Source organism: Mastomys coucha, unplaced genomic scaffold (assembly GCF_008632895.1).
Source record: "Mastomys coucha isolate ucsf_1 unplaced genomic scaffold, UCSF_Mcou_1 pScaffold22, whole genome shotgun sequence".
NCBI lineage: Eukaryota > Metazoa > Chordata > Mammalia > Rodentia > Muridae > Mastomys > Mastomys coucha.
The window spans coordinates 264,038,587-264,053,852 of NW_022196905.1; the positions used below are offsets into that span (position 1 = coordinate 264,038,587).

At 47.6% G+C, this 15,266-nt stretch overlaps 1 protein-coding gene across 4 annotated transcripts in view; it reads right to left on the reverse strand.

Moving 5' to 3' along the window:
• Sipa1l2 (signal induced proliferation associated 1 like 2) overlaps positions 1-15,266 on the reverse strand; it is a 143,391-nt gene that overhangs the window by 29,088 nt on the left and 99,037 nt on the right. For all 4 annotated transcript variants that reach the window (XM_031341826.1, XM_031341825.1, XM_031341827.1 and 1 more), the window contains 5 exons: positions 14,371-14,947; positions 10,585-10,859; positions 3,152-3,409; positions 1,782-1,865; positions 197-297 (listed from right to left, as the gene is read on the reverse strand). In XM_031341826.1, coding sequence (XP_031197686.1) covers positions 197-297; positions 1,782-1,865; positions 3,152-3,409; positions 10,585-10,859; positions 14,371-14,947 — 1,295 coding nt within the window. The remainder of the gene's footprint in view (positions 1-196; positions 298-1,781; positions 1,866-3,151; positions 3,410-10,584; positions 10,860-14,370; positions 14,948-15,266) is intronic.

Below are 15,266 nucleotides of genomic sequence, written 5' to 3' on the forward strand. Positions count from 1 at the left end.
CCAGGCGTTAGATAGAACCCATTATCTGAAGCCATACTATAACTATAGCTACCCCAGAATCACTCAGTCACACAGGCACCACACTCGGCTCACAGAGACGCTCATCAACTATGGTTGTCCAAGTAAATGAGTGGGGACAGGGAAAAAGTGCAGGTGAAGGGGAGCCCTGGAGTCTGCGTCCCCAGGGCTGCATTACCTGGAAGCCTGCCTCCCTCCATGAGATCCTCGCGCTCCCCGGTTCCATCACACTCCACAGAGCCTGGGCCCTGGTGCTCCAGCAGGAGGGGGGATGGGCACCTGAAAGAAGGAGTAGCAGCAGCTATTCTCTTCTGAATCTGCCAGCCAGCAGAGGACAGGACAGGGGTCTGGCACAAGAGGGCTACACAGGGGCACCACCATTCCAGGGCTGATGCCGTCCTAGGAAACAGTTCCTTGACCAGTGGAAACACAGTGTCCTGGATGATCTCTCCTAAGCAGAGAACGCTGTTTCACCAGGGCTGACACACAGCAGGCTTCAACAGACACACACACAGCGCCAGCACTGAGGCCGCAGGTTGTCCAGCTCTGGTGGAGCAAGACGGGCCTTACTTTTGACTAATGTGCGTGGCACTGATACATCTGAATACTAATGCTTTTAAAGACAAGAAAGCCTGACTCAGCCTAGATTCTGCCCAGATGGCCTTTGCATTATGGAAACCGGAAAAAGGAAAACATAATCTTAGAAATGAAGGAAGTGAAGAAAATGTGTTTGTGCTGCAACATGATTCCCATGGACTGAACCCATGCTGTGGATCTGAGACTACACAAGGTTTTCTTTCCATTATATAAAAACAAATCGAGGCTCTGCTTTCCTTGCTTAGCCACAGCTTCATTTAGAAAAGGGATTTGCTATTTAGCTGTGAAGAACTCTGTCTGCCCTCTGAGGTGAGAAGCATGCTGTCCACTTCCAAACTGGACAGCAGAATGCCTGGACTTGAGTTCTGCTCTGCACATGAAGAAAGAACCATGACTGCCAGGGTCTTCCATAGACAGGCATTTTCTGTCCATGCCAGTTGAGGCCTCCAAGGATGACTGTGTTCTATTCACAAAAGAGCCCAGCTGCTGACCACCATAGGTGGGCTGGAGTCACTACAATGCACATCTAGAACTTGAATGCTGTGCTACATGCCACCTCAAGAGTCTCATATAAGGTCAGCGTGTACATGTGCGTGTGTGTATACATGCATGTGTATACATGTCGACACTGCTGACTCCTGGGTATGACACAAATCACTAAGGCTCTTATCACGGAGGCCTCTCCAGTCAAGGTGGCCACTATGCCACTTCTCCAACAGAAAGTGGAGAAGCTTCAATGATAACCTCATTCGCTGGCTCTCAGGAGCTGTCTCCTATTAGCAGGTTGAGTCAGGGAACTTCCTGAGAGTTGCCGTCCATAACGTCCTCAGATCTTCTCTCTTGTGTTCAAAAGTCCACTCCATGTCACAAAGAAAACAGGGAAGACCAGGGAACACTGTCACAGAAATGGAGTTTCCTAGCAGGGCATGTGGCACACACCCACTATCCCAGCACTTGAGAGGTTGACACAGGTGAATTATCACCAGGCAGAAACAAGCATAGGCTACAGCGAGAGCCTCCGATTCAATCAGAAGACTCTGCACTTGCTAAAAGTGCTTGTTACAGGTGGCCTTCCATGCAACTCACACACAGGAATGCTTTGGAATGAGTCCCAGGTACAGACACAGGCTTCCCCGGGGAGACAGAAAGGCAGGAAGGAGCCATACCCATCGTAGCCCACTTGTGGCCGCCAGGGTCCACTCCCGCCAGGTCCTGGGTCACTGGATGATGACTGGTTGCTGGGAGAACTTCTGAAAGGGGAAGAAGAGTAGCAGGGTTTGGACATCGCAGTCCCAGTCCAGCCCACCCGTCTGACTTGAGCTGTTTACAACCAATTCCCTATGTCCATTCACATAGCAATGTGAAATGGAACTAATCATGGAGATAACCTGAGAACTGGTGAGGCCCAAGATTTCGCAGTTTTATGACAGACATCCATCACAGGAAGAAGATGTAGATTAGTGGACATTTGCTGTCTAAAGATGAAGGGACAGTGGTGGCTCCAGAGGACAGAAAACCAGGCACACAGTGCAAGTGTACAGTCAGGAGACAGCACGCATGCCTGTTACACAAAGCCTAGTGCAGATCGCATCTGGGTCCAGTGCACAAGTCAGCAGGAGCAAAGCTATAATGTGGCAAAACCACTGACTTTCACACAGCTGCCTATTGTAATTCCACAGATCATTTTCCAAACCTCTGAGAAGTCACTTGACAGAAATGATGCTCGACAGGATCCCGCTGGCTGCGGGGTCACTCTGGTTTCCTTTATAATTCTCTAAACTCTACGTAATTGGGGGGTGGGAGTGTATTGCTGACTCTTGCCCCGGGTGTTACTGTGTGTGCCTTGAGTGCAGGGAGGCTGCGTTATAAACCCCATGATCTTCAAGTACAGAGGTTTGGAGTCCAGATGGCTTGATTAATGTTAACTTAAAAGATTCCTGTTTCTCCTGGGAGCATAAACTAGAAGAGGCAAGAAGGGCTATACATTTTGTTAATTCGAGTAAATATTTGTATAGGTTTACACGGTGTAGTGCCTGGTTCTAAGCCCTTCAATGATGCTGATCTCAGTGGTCTTTACGGGGGCTCTTGCTAGGATCTGCATCCTCCTTATCTTCCAGTTGAGGGAAGTACATTAGAGAGGCCCAGGGACAGCCCAATAGGCAAATAAGACCCTGGCTCCAGGTGTGTACTGACAGGCTGACTAGATCAGAACCTTCAGGGATCAGCTGTCCAGAGAGCAAAGGCACACATCTCTATGGTGTAGGTCACATGAATGTTTAGACAGGAATTATACACAGAATAAACTATTCTGCCCTCAAACACAACCTATGCAAGTTAGGTGCTCATCACCTTCTTGTGTTACTGGATTTAACTTTAAAAGCTGTGTCCTGGGTGGGCAGAGGGTGTCTTCTCTGACACCAGGACAAGGCTAGACTCTGAGCACCACTGTGACTAAGGCTACCCCATCGCCTTGTTTGCTAAAACTCACAACCAGTCAGGCTGCTTGGTTGGTATCTAAGGAAGGCTGTGGCATTACCTGGTGCCATCAGGCAGCTTCCTATCAAAGGATGTGCTCCGGGGTATGGCAGCCTGGGCCTGCTGCAGCAGTGGCTGGCACTGGAGTCGGTCAGGTGTGCCAGGTACAGGTGAGGCTCTGGAAACTGGCTGTAGGGCAGGGGTGGGCACACGGTGCCACGTGGTGTTCCTCCTAAAAGGTGTCTTGTACTCACAGGGTGTGCCCTCGCTGTCCAGCTTGTATTCCACCATGGGGATCCGGCAGAGCTCTGAACAGCCCCTGCGGAGCCAAGAAGAGGTGGTGAGACTATAGCTTCTTGGAGGACCCAGACAAGGCCTGCACATGGCTGAGCGGATCCTCCTGCAAGTGTGCCTGTGCTTAATAGGGCCTAGCTGGATGGCACCTTACATCTGCTCTAAGAGGCACCTTCCCTAGATGCTTGAAACTGTTCAGTTGCTGTCTGGCCAACAGTCAGCCTGAGATTCTAAGAGACCTAATTGTGGCTTTCTCCTGCCTGCCAACACACCACAGGCTGGCTGGGGTGGGAAGTGCTGCACAGTGGGAGGGACCACAGCCCTTTGGATGCCATGGGCTATTGTTAGTTGTTTTCAAAGCCCTTCTGTATTCCTCCAAGTTATGCCTACTGTCACGAGCTATCAAAAGCCCAGAGATGCTGCAAACCTGCTCAGTATTGCACGGCAGGGGCATAGTCAGACCCAAGTGCTACAAATGTTGTCCACAGAGCTAGACACGGACACATGACATTGTTCACTGGGGCCCAGGCATCAGTGTCAACCACCCAATTGACCGTGCTGGCTCAGTTGTCAGCCTCTGAAGGCAGTGCCCTCAGACACTCAATGTGAAAAATTGTCTCCTAGCCAGCCTTTGAAAGAGCTGCTCCAAGAACATTCATCCACTAGCAGATGCTGGAGTAAAGCTTGCCAGTCCCTTTCAAAAAGCACTGCAGAAGAACAGCAGGAACTTAGCATCACCCAGAACGTACAGAGGGAAAACCACCGTGCCCTGTACAGCCCATAGAGGCTCAGTGAAGAGATTCGAGTATGACCCACTGAGAGAGTGAATGCAGAGGCTTAAGCCAGAGGGCTGCTTAGAAGGCAGGGTCCAGGGCTGGAGAGATGGCTCAGCGGGTAAGAGCACCGACTGCTCTTCCAAAGATCATGAGTTCAAATCCCAGCATCCACATGGTGGCTTATAACCACCCGTAATGAGATCTGATGCCCTCTTCTGTGTGTCTGAAGACAGCTACAGTGTATTCACATATAGTAAATAAATAAATCCTAAAAATAATAATAATAATAATAATAATAATAATAAGAAGAAGAAGAAGAAGAAGAAGAAGAAGAAAGCAGGGTCCAGGAGAAGTTCAACCCTAGGCCCTGCGGTCCAACAGGCTGGGAGCAACCAGAGGTCCTAGAGAGCGGGGCTCTTCAGTGGTCAAAGGAAGACAGGTACTTGGGCCAGTGGCACTGAGTGGGTAGGAAATGAGGAAAGATGAGACTTAGCTTCACACCTCTTTATGTAAATCCTGCCTGTCCCCAGAGACTGAACAAGGACTACTCCCACCAGAAAAGCAACAGATTGTCTATCCCAGTCCTTATAGAGACACTCCCTGAGCAGCCAAGGCTCTGATACTGACAGATTAGATTTTAAAGTCCAGAAAAAAAAAAAAAATCTAGCCAGACAGTAAAATGGTAAACTTAGGTACTCTTCCAAAGAACTTAAAGACAAAACACCCCATCTTTTACCAAAGATGGGGGTGGGTGGTTAAGGTAGAAAATTAATAAGAAACACTACCAAAATACCAGAACCAGAAGACATGAAAACTAGATTTGAAGGCCCACAGGGTACAAAGCACAGATGGACAAAGAGCCACCTAAACACACACCCTGTGCAAGGTCAAAGGCATGACCTGGACATGGCAGGAGACCTGGGTGGAGGGTCAACCAGAGCTCTGCTCTCTGTAGCCATGCTGGAAGGCTTCTGGTTAAGATAATTTCTAATGGCTCCAAGCTTGAAGCTAGGGTGAGAGAGAACCAGCAAGAACAGCCTGGTTTGTATCTCACAACCCTGAGTACGTGATGGTGCTGGCCTTGGGGAGCAGTATGGAGAAAACCCACCAGGAGAAAGACCACAGTGTCTTCAGAGGAGGCTCTGACCACCACACACCCCATTCCTCACCTTCTAATTCCATTCCCTTCCCCCAAAGCCAAGCTTGCTTCATAAGCTAGCTTATATTTCTCTGGATTTTCTAAGTTTGACAGTCAATATTTAAGTTCAGATTTGCCTGGATTGTGATGTTTTATTTCCAATGGAATCTAAGGAAACATTTACCAAAGGACTTTAGTTTATGAGTATTTTTGCTGTGTATCTAGAGTCAATACCCACTGGGACTGTAGTTTTGTCACATGGCCAATGACCTAACAGTCACTTCCCGAGAGCAGTCACCTGGTACAGGGGAGCCCAAGCTGTGTGTCTCTATGGCTCTGCCCACACTTCTGAGGCCTGCGCTTGCAAAGGGAAGGCAGATGGCTGAGAATAGGGTGGCCTACGTAATTCACGCCGGTGGAATCTAGCTGTCAACAGCACACCACAATTTAACTTGAATCTTGGAAGACAGAACTTACATACATAAATGCGTACTCACACCTCATATTTGAGGGGAGTGTCGTGTATAAGGCAGAGTGAGGAAAAGAACTCTCTCCAAACATCTCAAAGAAAGTCCTATGCAAGAGGCTTTTTCAAATGCAGATAGATAGATAGATGGATAGATAGATAGATGTGCAGTCTTCTGCCACAAGAGTCACCTATTCCAGGCTCACACTTAGAACACAGGTGTATTACTCTACTGGCAGGTACACCAGGATTGAGCATGTGCCAGGTGGCTGGGCAGATGCTAGAGCCTCAAGTCCTGAATGGTTTCTACATTTCACACCAAGACTCTTTAGAGGGTTGGTAAGACAAGAATAGACACAATAGTCATTTTATTATCTATACAAACAAACTAGAACTGTAATCTAAAATCTCACTTGAGTCCAGATTCAACAAACATTCTCTCTCTCTCTCTCTCTCTCTCTCTCTCTCTCTCTCACTCACACACACAAGCTGTTAAAACAGAATTTTCTTCCTGTTTCTCATTTCTCATTCTTCCTTCTCCCCGTACATCAGGGAGTCAGGCAGTCAGGCAACAGACAAAGGTAGGGTGCACGAAGCTTTAATTTTATAGAATACTGTGAGAACAATCACTTTGGCTCCAGATAACCCATGGAAATCTCTGCTGCCTCGTGTCACATGGAAATGTGGACCTTTGTCAACAAAGCACAAAGAATCACAGGAGCCAGAGGTACAGCCTGGAGTTTCATTTCCATTTTTATTGGACATATTTACTAAATTCGCAAGCAATGTGTGGCAAGTCATGCATGATTCCGGAGAGTCATTACTTCTCATAGACAGCAGTCTTTGAAAGATGCCTTTTCTCTAATGTCACTGACAAAATGTGAGGCTTAGGGGTGGGGCCTCATCCTTGGAAAACAGAAAAAGATCTTTTAAAAAACAAAAACAAAAAACCCAACAACTTTGTGTGTGTAAATGTGGGTGAGTGGGCACGTGTGCCACAGTGCCCATATGGAAGTCACAGGACAATCCTGGGGTCTACGCTCACCTTCCACCTTGAGATGGGGTCTCCTGTTCACTGATGCACACCAGACTAGCATGCCCATGAGCTTCTGGGGTTTCCTGGCTCTACCTCCCATCTTGCCATAGGAACACTGGGCTTACAAACTCCCAGGCCATCTCATATGGGCCTAGGGATCCAAACTCAGGTCTTCATGCTTCCAGGCAAGCCCTACTTAGTAATTTCTGTCAGAAAGACCTTAATCAGGCAGCCAGGGTAGAGGCTGTACTTCCTGCCCAGTAGCCTGAAGGAGCCCATTCCTCAGTTCATTTCCATTTGAAGAGTCATCCCATGATGCCCCCAGGTCACTCAGTCCTGACATGCATGAATTTACTCAAGGGTCCTGGCCCAGCAGGAGATTCCTTAACAAGCTTCCCCCACCAACTCCATCAAGAAACCAAAAGTGACCCTGGTTTCTTTCAACTGGGAGCAGGGTGGGAGCAAGCAGCCAGACTGTCCTTGAGGCTGGATCAGAAGGACTTCAAAACAGGCATGGCTTTTGATGCACACAAACACCATCCCCACAGAAGGCTTCAGTCAAGTCTGCACTGAAGGGAATAACCAAGCATCACTGACCTGAGGACAGCCAGAAGTGGTTATTAACCTGAAGGCCCCTCAGGCTGCAGGCGGAAGCAGATGGGCTCTCAGTCAAATTATTTTGTCACTGATACCCTGTAAGACTATTACTGATCTGATTTGATCTATCTATCTATCTATCTATCTATCTATCTATCTATCTATCTATCTATCTATCTATGAACGAAGCACTCGTCACAGCATTGAGGTAAGATTCCTTATAATAAGCTAGTTTTGCCGTGTCTGTCATCCTTGTGGAACTTGCATAGAGGACCACTACATAGTAAAAAATTACACAGATGTGTGCACATGCACAGAACTGCTCATTTAGCTCCTTTCCTTCTTGACAGGCTCTAAGAGCCAATTTATGAAAGAAGATGGAGGTAATTTTCCACACCACAAATCAAATGTGATGTCAGAGCCTCAGGCAAATCCTGTATCCTTAACTATAGGACTATGGAATCAAAGTAAGCTGCCCTTAAAAAGAGTTTTCAGTTTTATTTAAAAGATTTAATATTTATTGGTGTGCATGCACATGCAAACATAAGCTGGGAATGCAGCTTGGTACTCGCTGAGCATTCCTGAGGCCTCTAGCAGCACACACGCTCCCTCTTTCCAATAGGGCTAACAGTACTACAGGACCTGACTGTGCTGGGACACCCAGAACAGCACTTCCTGCACAGAGAGGAAGAGCTGGTGTGACAGGGCTGCAGGCCAGAGGACATCTGAACACAGCATGGACCATTCTCGGGCCCATCCATATCAGAAGTGAAAATGGATCAGGAAGAATGAAAATACTAACTTTAAAAGCTCAACTGAGAATTCTGCCTGATAGTGTGCTGGGTTGGTTTTTTTCCCCAGAGGTGAGACCAGAGAGAGGGGGGCGTTGAGCAATGTAAAGGAGAGGGCTGTGTGCTCGGGAAGGACATTAACAAAGGCGAAACCTGAATAAATATCCTGGCTATTTTCAATTGCATTTAAAACAAAGAATTAATTATAGGCAGATCTAGGCAGATAAGAAAGTCTCTTTGGAGGAAAAACATGCTCTTGAGGAAAAGACAGCAGCAAAACCCGTCCACTCTAGTTTTGTTTATTTGTTTTAGATGAAAAACAATTCAATATTCCTTATGAAATTCTATTCTTTGAAATCATGTGCTCAAAATACCAGGCATAATAAGAATGTTACTATTTTTATTATCTAACATTCTTACAGAACAACAGCAGACCAAACCTATGTCAGGTCTGGAAGCTCAGCTCTGCAGTGATCCTCTCCAGGAGAGACTGAAGACCTGAGCCTTGCTGACAGAGGAGACACACATCTGTATTCCCACCACAGATGCGCTTAAAAGTTGCTGTCAAAGGTGCTCACTTACAGGACATAATAGCTTCTAGGAAGGCCGAGAGAAAGCTATGCTCTTAGTCAATCTGAGTCTTGTTTTATGAAACGGTTTTTTATCATTCGTTGTGGCTTCTTTATCTTAAGTGTGGCTCCTGGGGTCCTGGGACAAGGCAGTAGAGTCTAATGGGCAGAGTCTAGCAATGTGAGGCTATGAGAAATTCCTTGTGGGGGCTTTACAGGGTTTAGACCTTGAATATCATGAAGGATTTCAGCTCTTTAAACCTTTATTTTATAAATCCATTGGCAAGTGTAGGAAGCATGGCCACTGAAAGACCAGGGGAGTAGGGCTGCAGCTCAAGGGTGGAGTCCATGCCTAGTGTGCATAAGGCCTCTGGTTCTATCCATAGCATCACAAAAACCAACACATCAGACTGGGAGCAAATGCTAAGCGCAATCTAACAGACTTTACAAACTCTGGCATATTAACCACAGAGACCAAGATGACACAAGAGCGGTTTGTTTTCTAAAAGATCCCCATTTAGGGATGAGCTCCCCAAAAGGGCAGTCATTAGAGCCACCTGTGGTTAATTAAACTGAATTAATTAAAATGAAAAAAAAAAAAAAACTCAGCCACACTTCAAATGCGTGGCAGCTGCATGCAGTTTGGGCATGGCACAGATGCGACCAGGCATGTGCCCGAGAGGGAAGAGACAGGACACCTCTGTGTCATGAGTCCAGAAGGTACATACAGCCATGTATTGTCCTCATAAGAAAGTCCCCTTTAATATGACAGGAATTTGTAATTTGCTGGGGGAGGGTCTCAGGGAGGGGTCTAGGAGGGGAGGGAGGGAGGAGAAACTGCAGCTGGGATGTAATCTAGGAGAGAAGAATAAGTTAATGAAAAAGTGACAGAAACTTGAGCGAATTTAAAGTAATCGCTTCTTCCCCTCAACTAAAATATAGAGGGAACAGTAATTACGCTAGTACGCTCTGAGTACTCCAAACCTCAGCCTCCTGCATCCTCCCAAACTCTGGAGCCTGCCTCATGACTAACTGGACGGAGACACAAGCTGCATGGCAAGATGACCACTAGAGCCGCATCACGCCCGGGACTTCAGGGAGCACAGCTTTAACTAGCGTCCTCTGCCTTCTCTGGTTGGCAGGCGAACTTCTACCACTGAAATATGACCTCGTCATCCACGCACACATGGATGAAGCACACACAGAGTAACATGCCCACATTTTAAACCCATGTGTGACTCTCAGCAGCTCTTGCTGAAGGGGCAGAGGTTGGACAGACCTAGTGGTGCTGCCTTGAGGCTGAGAACCATGACCATCTGTCTGCAGCCAACAGACAGACCACTTCCCACATCTACACCTGCCCCTTCCTACCACCTGTGTACCTCCAGGCCTTCCAGTGGTTTTGTATGACAGGTCACAAGGATGCCCTGTCCTCCCCGACACCTCTGAGGCTTCAGTGTGAGAACAGCATGGCTCCCAGAATCTGACTGCTGTCCCACATTCCTCCAGACAGGCAGCCCCGTCTTTGTTAACTAATCATCTTAATTTGAGGTGTGCAGGCTATGCCTTACACACTCAGTCCCAATAGGCCACGTGAGTCAAATGGACCCACTCCCTGGTCTTCGTGACTCAGTCTCACAGTCAATATCTGGTGTCACTCTTTAGCGTGCCAGTGGTGCATGTCACACGCCCATCTAAAGCCCTTTAACTAGCCTACTAATGGCTCAGGTGGTCCACAGAGACATCTCACTAGCCCTCTGAGGATCCTGCAAGGCAGTCAGGAATGCCCCTGGTGATAGTGCACACTGCCCAGCCTCCTGGTCTTACCTGCGGGGAGAGCCATCCTCATGAGGCTGGATGATAACCACTTTCACAGTCACAGATGTCCGCAGTAGGTCAATCATCTGCTCGTGGGTCAGCGTGGCCACAGCCACCTTGCAGATCTCCACGAGCCGGCTCCCTTGGCGAAGGCCTGCTTTCCAGGCAAAGCCAAAAGGTTCCACATCGGCAACAATTCCTTCAAAGTTCACATGGAAGCCAAGCTGACCCAGCCCGTTCCGTCTCAGGGTCATTTCCACTGTCTCGCAGCCTCTCGTTACTATCTGAGGGGAAGGAAGCTGTTAGGAAGGTTCTGTCCTTCTCCCTGGCTAACATGGATGGGACCCTACTGGGGACCCACCTGCACATACCTAAGCAAGCCAATCACCCCCTTGGCTCTATCCTCAGCCACCCCTCTGTCCCTCTAAGTGACCTGGGAGGTATCTGAATCCAGGGTTCACCATGGTTGCCCTTGACAAAGAGCAACAGAACCAAAGCCCGGCTTTACCATGGCTCATGTGGCAGGCTACCTGGCTGGAGAAGCCACTGACCTGTAGCCTGTGAGCTCTGCACATGCTCTGCCATCCCCTCCACTTCCTGTCACTAACAGGGCTCCGAAGCACTTGAATTCCTCTCTTCTGGATGCAGCACAGCCAGAGAAAGAATGAAACGACCTCGTTCCTTTCACCTCAGACTCCAAGGCTTCCTGGGTACTTTCCTCTAACTCAGAAGAGCAACACATGGCCTGGAGTGATTCTGATCTCCTACTCAGAGACTACCCCTGTGTTCAGGAAGAGCCCAGGAGAGACCACCTATGTCCATTTGGTACCAAGGGCCCTTCTGATCAACGTGGGGGCTTTGCAGATAGTAGAGAAGCCCTCTGTTCCTGAAGCCACCCTTTCTTCTGTCACCTGTGCCCTGGAGGCTAAGGGCCATCCCAGGAAGCTCCAATGACACTCCCCTGGAAGTCTAGGAGTCTACATGAGAGAGCCAGTTCAGTGGCTTGGTGCCACAAGTGAGGTAATTAGTCACTGTAACCCTCAGAGGCACTGATGGAATGTGGCTTGCAACGCCATGAAAGGAAAACATGGCTCATTAAACCTCATTTGAAGATGATGACATCACTTTTTTGTGGGAAATTTCAAGTTGGGAGGTATCATCCCCATCCCTGAAACCCTGGGGGCAGTGTACAGGAGTTTCAGTTCAATAAACTCTCTCCTGTCCAGGAGCCTGGCTCTGAACACACGCACTCCTATTATTGGGCCCTGTGGCTGTGAGCGCAGCTGGGGAGCTGTGGCTTGCTCCCTGCATCAGCATCTGGCCTAGGTTTCCATAGTTACAAAAGTGCACACACTGCCAGTTGGCTTCTCCCAGACCAGCACAATGCTGGGGACTCAGCAGAAAGGGAGCGCTGGTGTCAGCCAGGAGGGAAGTTCCAAAAGGTTCAAGTTTTCACTGATGTGAACTCATTCCAAACTTAACTGAGCAATCCCTGAGTGTCCAACCTCTATAGACACTGCTTCACCTCTTTTCCAACTTTGCTCTAAGCAGCCCTAACACAGTGGCATTTAAGATGCCTACGTTCTGGCAGATGAGAATGCAGCTGCTACCTGAAATTTAATTGGAGATACTGGCTAGACAGCTTCAGCTAGTGCTGTTCCTGCCTTCCTCCCTATGTTATCATAAGTCATCCTTCTCTGCTTCCAGACATCCCTGAAGGCAGAGCAGGCTCTCTTTATCTCTCAAGTGCCCCATATGCTTATGCAGACTCAATAACCCTGTGAAAACAGCAGGCTCCCATCCACATGCCTGGCATGAGCTCCATGATTTGTGGGGCCCACTGGACAGTACAAAGAGAGGGTCTTTACCCAAAGTCTATTAGGTTCAAGTGTGACAGGAAAACCTCTATCTAAGCAGGGCCCTCTGAGCATGGCGTTCCAGGACTCTCAGATGGCATGCCCAAGGTCTCTCTGGGAGCGAACTCTATTTCTGTATGCACAGCATACACTTCTGGTTGTACTCTGTACCACAGGCAACAGACAGTAATCTCACCATCTACAAAAATGTGGGGTCCGTACCACCGCTAACTCGATGGTCTTATGTAGACATTGCCTGCAAAGACTGTAACCACTCCAACACCGACAGACACTAGCTGATTCTACTCTCTCACGATAGATAGCCTTGTAATAATAAAAGAGACTCACTCTGTGGGAAGAAAGGACAGGAAGTGTAATCCATATCTCTTTTTAATGATTCTCAGTTGACTATGCAATACATCTCCTTGGTAGAGGATTTACCAATGAGATGTTTTATGTCTGAAACGTGCTTTCTTTTTGTACTGCATCAAGCAATCCAAACATCAAATTATTGCTATTGTTCTACTGCAAACCCAAAGAAAATCTGAATTTTGTTTTGTTAACGTTGGAACAAAAATGTGACTGATTCCTATCTTGGGCACAATGCTGGGGTTTGGTGTTAAAAATCACATTAAGCCATGGAGGCACACACTTGTAATCCTAGCACTTGAGAGGCTGAGGCAAGAGGATCTCAAGTTTGAGGCTGGAATATACTATAAGCTGCAGACAGCCTGGGTTACATGGAAAGACCCCATCTTTTAATCTATGTGTGTGTGTGAAGGACAGAGGTCAACCCTGAGCATCATTCCTCAGATGTCCACCTTGGTCTTTTGAGATAAGGTTTCTTTATTGTGATTTGAGGTTCTCAGATTAGGTGATGATGGCTGGCTAGCAGGTCCCAGGGATTCTCTCATCTCTGCCTGCTCAGTGTTGGGATTACAGATGCATGGCACCATGCCTGTTCCATGTGTGCTCAGGAGGAAACTGAGGTCTTCAAGCTTGTACAGCAAGCTCATTGGCAACTGACTCAATGGCCTTGCCCAGCCCCAGATCTTAAAGGTCTCCTCCTCTTTTCAGAAGTCTCTCTTGACTGATGAATGTTCTTACTTTTTTTTTTTTCTTTTTTTTTTGTTTTTTTCAAGACAGGGTTTCTCTGTGTAGCCCTGGCTGTCCTGGAACTCACTCTGTAGACTAGGCTGGCCTTGAACTCAGAAATCTGCCTGTTTCTGCCTCCCAAGTGCTGGGATTACAGGCGTATGACACCACTGCCCGGCTTCATTTTCTAACTTACTGTCTAATTTTGTAAAATATGAGATATTAGCATCACATTTAACATTTTTAAATTAAAATATTTGCTACAGAAACATGCAAAAAGGGAGGAAAGAGGGCTCAGTCATTAGCAAACAGCAAATCTGTGTTTTTAAGGGTGCGCAGTGCCCATCATACAAACTTATAAAATATTTTAAATTTTCTTCTGGTTTTTCTTTAACTATTACAGAAATGGTTCACAACATTTTTTGAAGTTGGCCCAGCTTTCCTAGTCATAGGGCTAAGGATGCTTCACTGCTTATGTTCACTGACTCTTGTTTAAAATCAAAACAGTAGCTGTGGATGGTCAGTTGGTGGATTACTCAACTACCACCTAACTCTCACACCTTGGGTGTGATCTCCAGCACCACACAAAACTGGACACAGTAGACTACAGCACTTATGAGGTGAAGGAGACAGGTGGATTACAAGTTCAAGGTCACCCTTGGCTACCTGGTGAGTTCAAAACTGTCCTGGTCCCTGAGAGACTGTCTAAAAGGAAAACCAAAGAGAACCAGTCCTTTCTGGAACAGCAGCTGCTTCCCCAAGCCTGAGACTACAGTGGAGTTCCCTGTACAACCAGCTGGCACTCTGAGGCTGAAGCACAGTGGGAGACACATGCCATACTTACTACCAGTCGCTGCACTATTTCCCGGATGTCTTCAGAACAGTTATCCACTGAGGAGAGCAGGAGACATTCTCCCCTCTCATAGAAGACTTTGATGCTCACTAACCCTGAAGTCCAGCCAATCACATCCCTACAGGAACAGTTAAACACGACATTCTTGGAATCCTTCTCTATCAGCATGATGAACTCATTGGAGATCCCCAGAAGACACTCAATGTCCGCTGACTGGCCAAAGTCCCGTGCCACCACGTGCCACATGATGGCCCCAATGCTGAACAGATGCGCATCCTTCCTTGGCTTTACCCGCTCTTTCTTCTTCGCCCCCAGGGTGATGAAGCTGAATTTTGCAGAAGTGTCCACTGTGGCGGTTGTGACAAAGTTCTCGGCTAAATCCTTCAAGTATTCTTGCCTCGTTCGGGTAGCCATGGCCCGGAATTTCTCTGACTTATGGGCCGCATTTTCTGCGTTGATCACTTTGGCTAAAAGGAAGTCCCGGAAGACGGCTGACTTTGGAAAAGTTACACCTTTGGGGATTGGGGGGCCGAAGGGAGGGACATCCTTTGACCTGGAAACTCCAACACTGAGGAAGAAAATGACATGGGCTTCACTGAGAGACTCTGTCCAAGGAAGAAGAGCTGAAGAGGATTCCTGACATTAACCTTGGCCCTCTATATGCATGCACACATACAATGTGCACCTCCCACCAGTAGGTGTATACCCATACATGCAAAGCATACACACACACATACATACACACATACACACACACACACACACACACACACACACACACACAGAAGATGGAAAAGTTAAGGAAAAATAAACTCTCATGTGCCGGAGACAAGCAGGAAGGCAGGGAGTGCGCCTATCAACATACACAGAGCAGTCACTCATCCTAG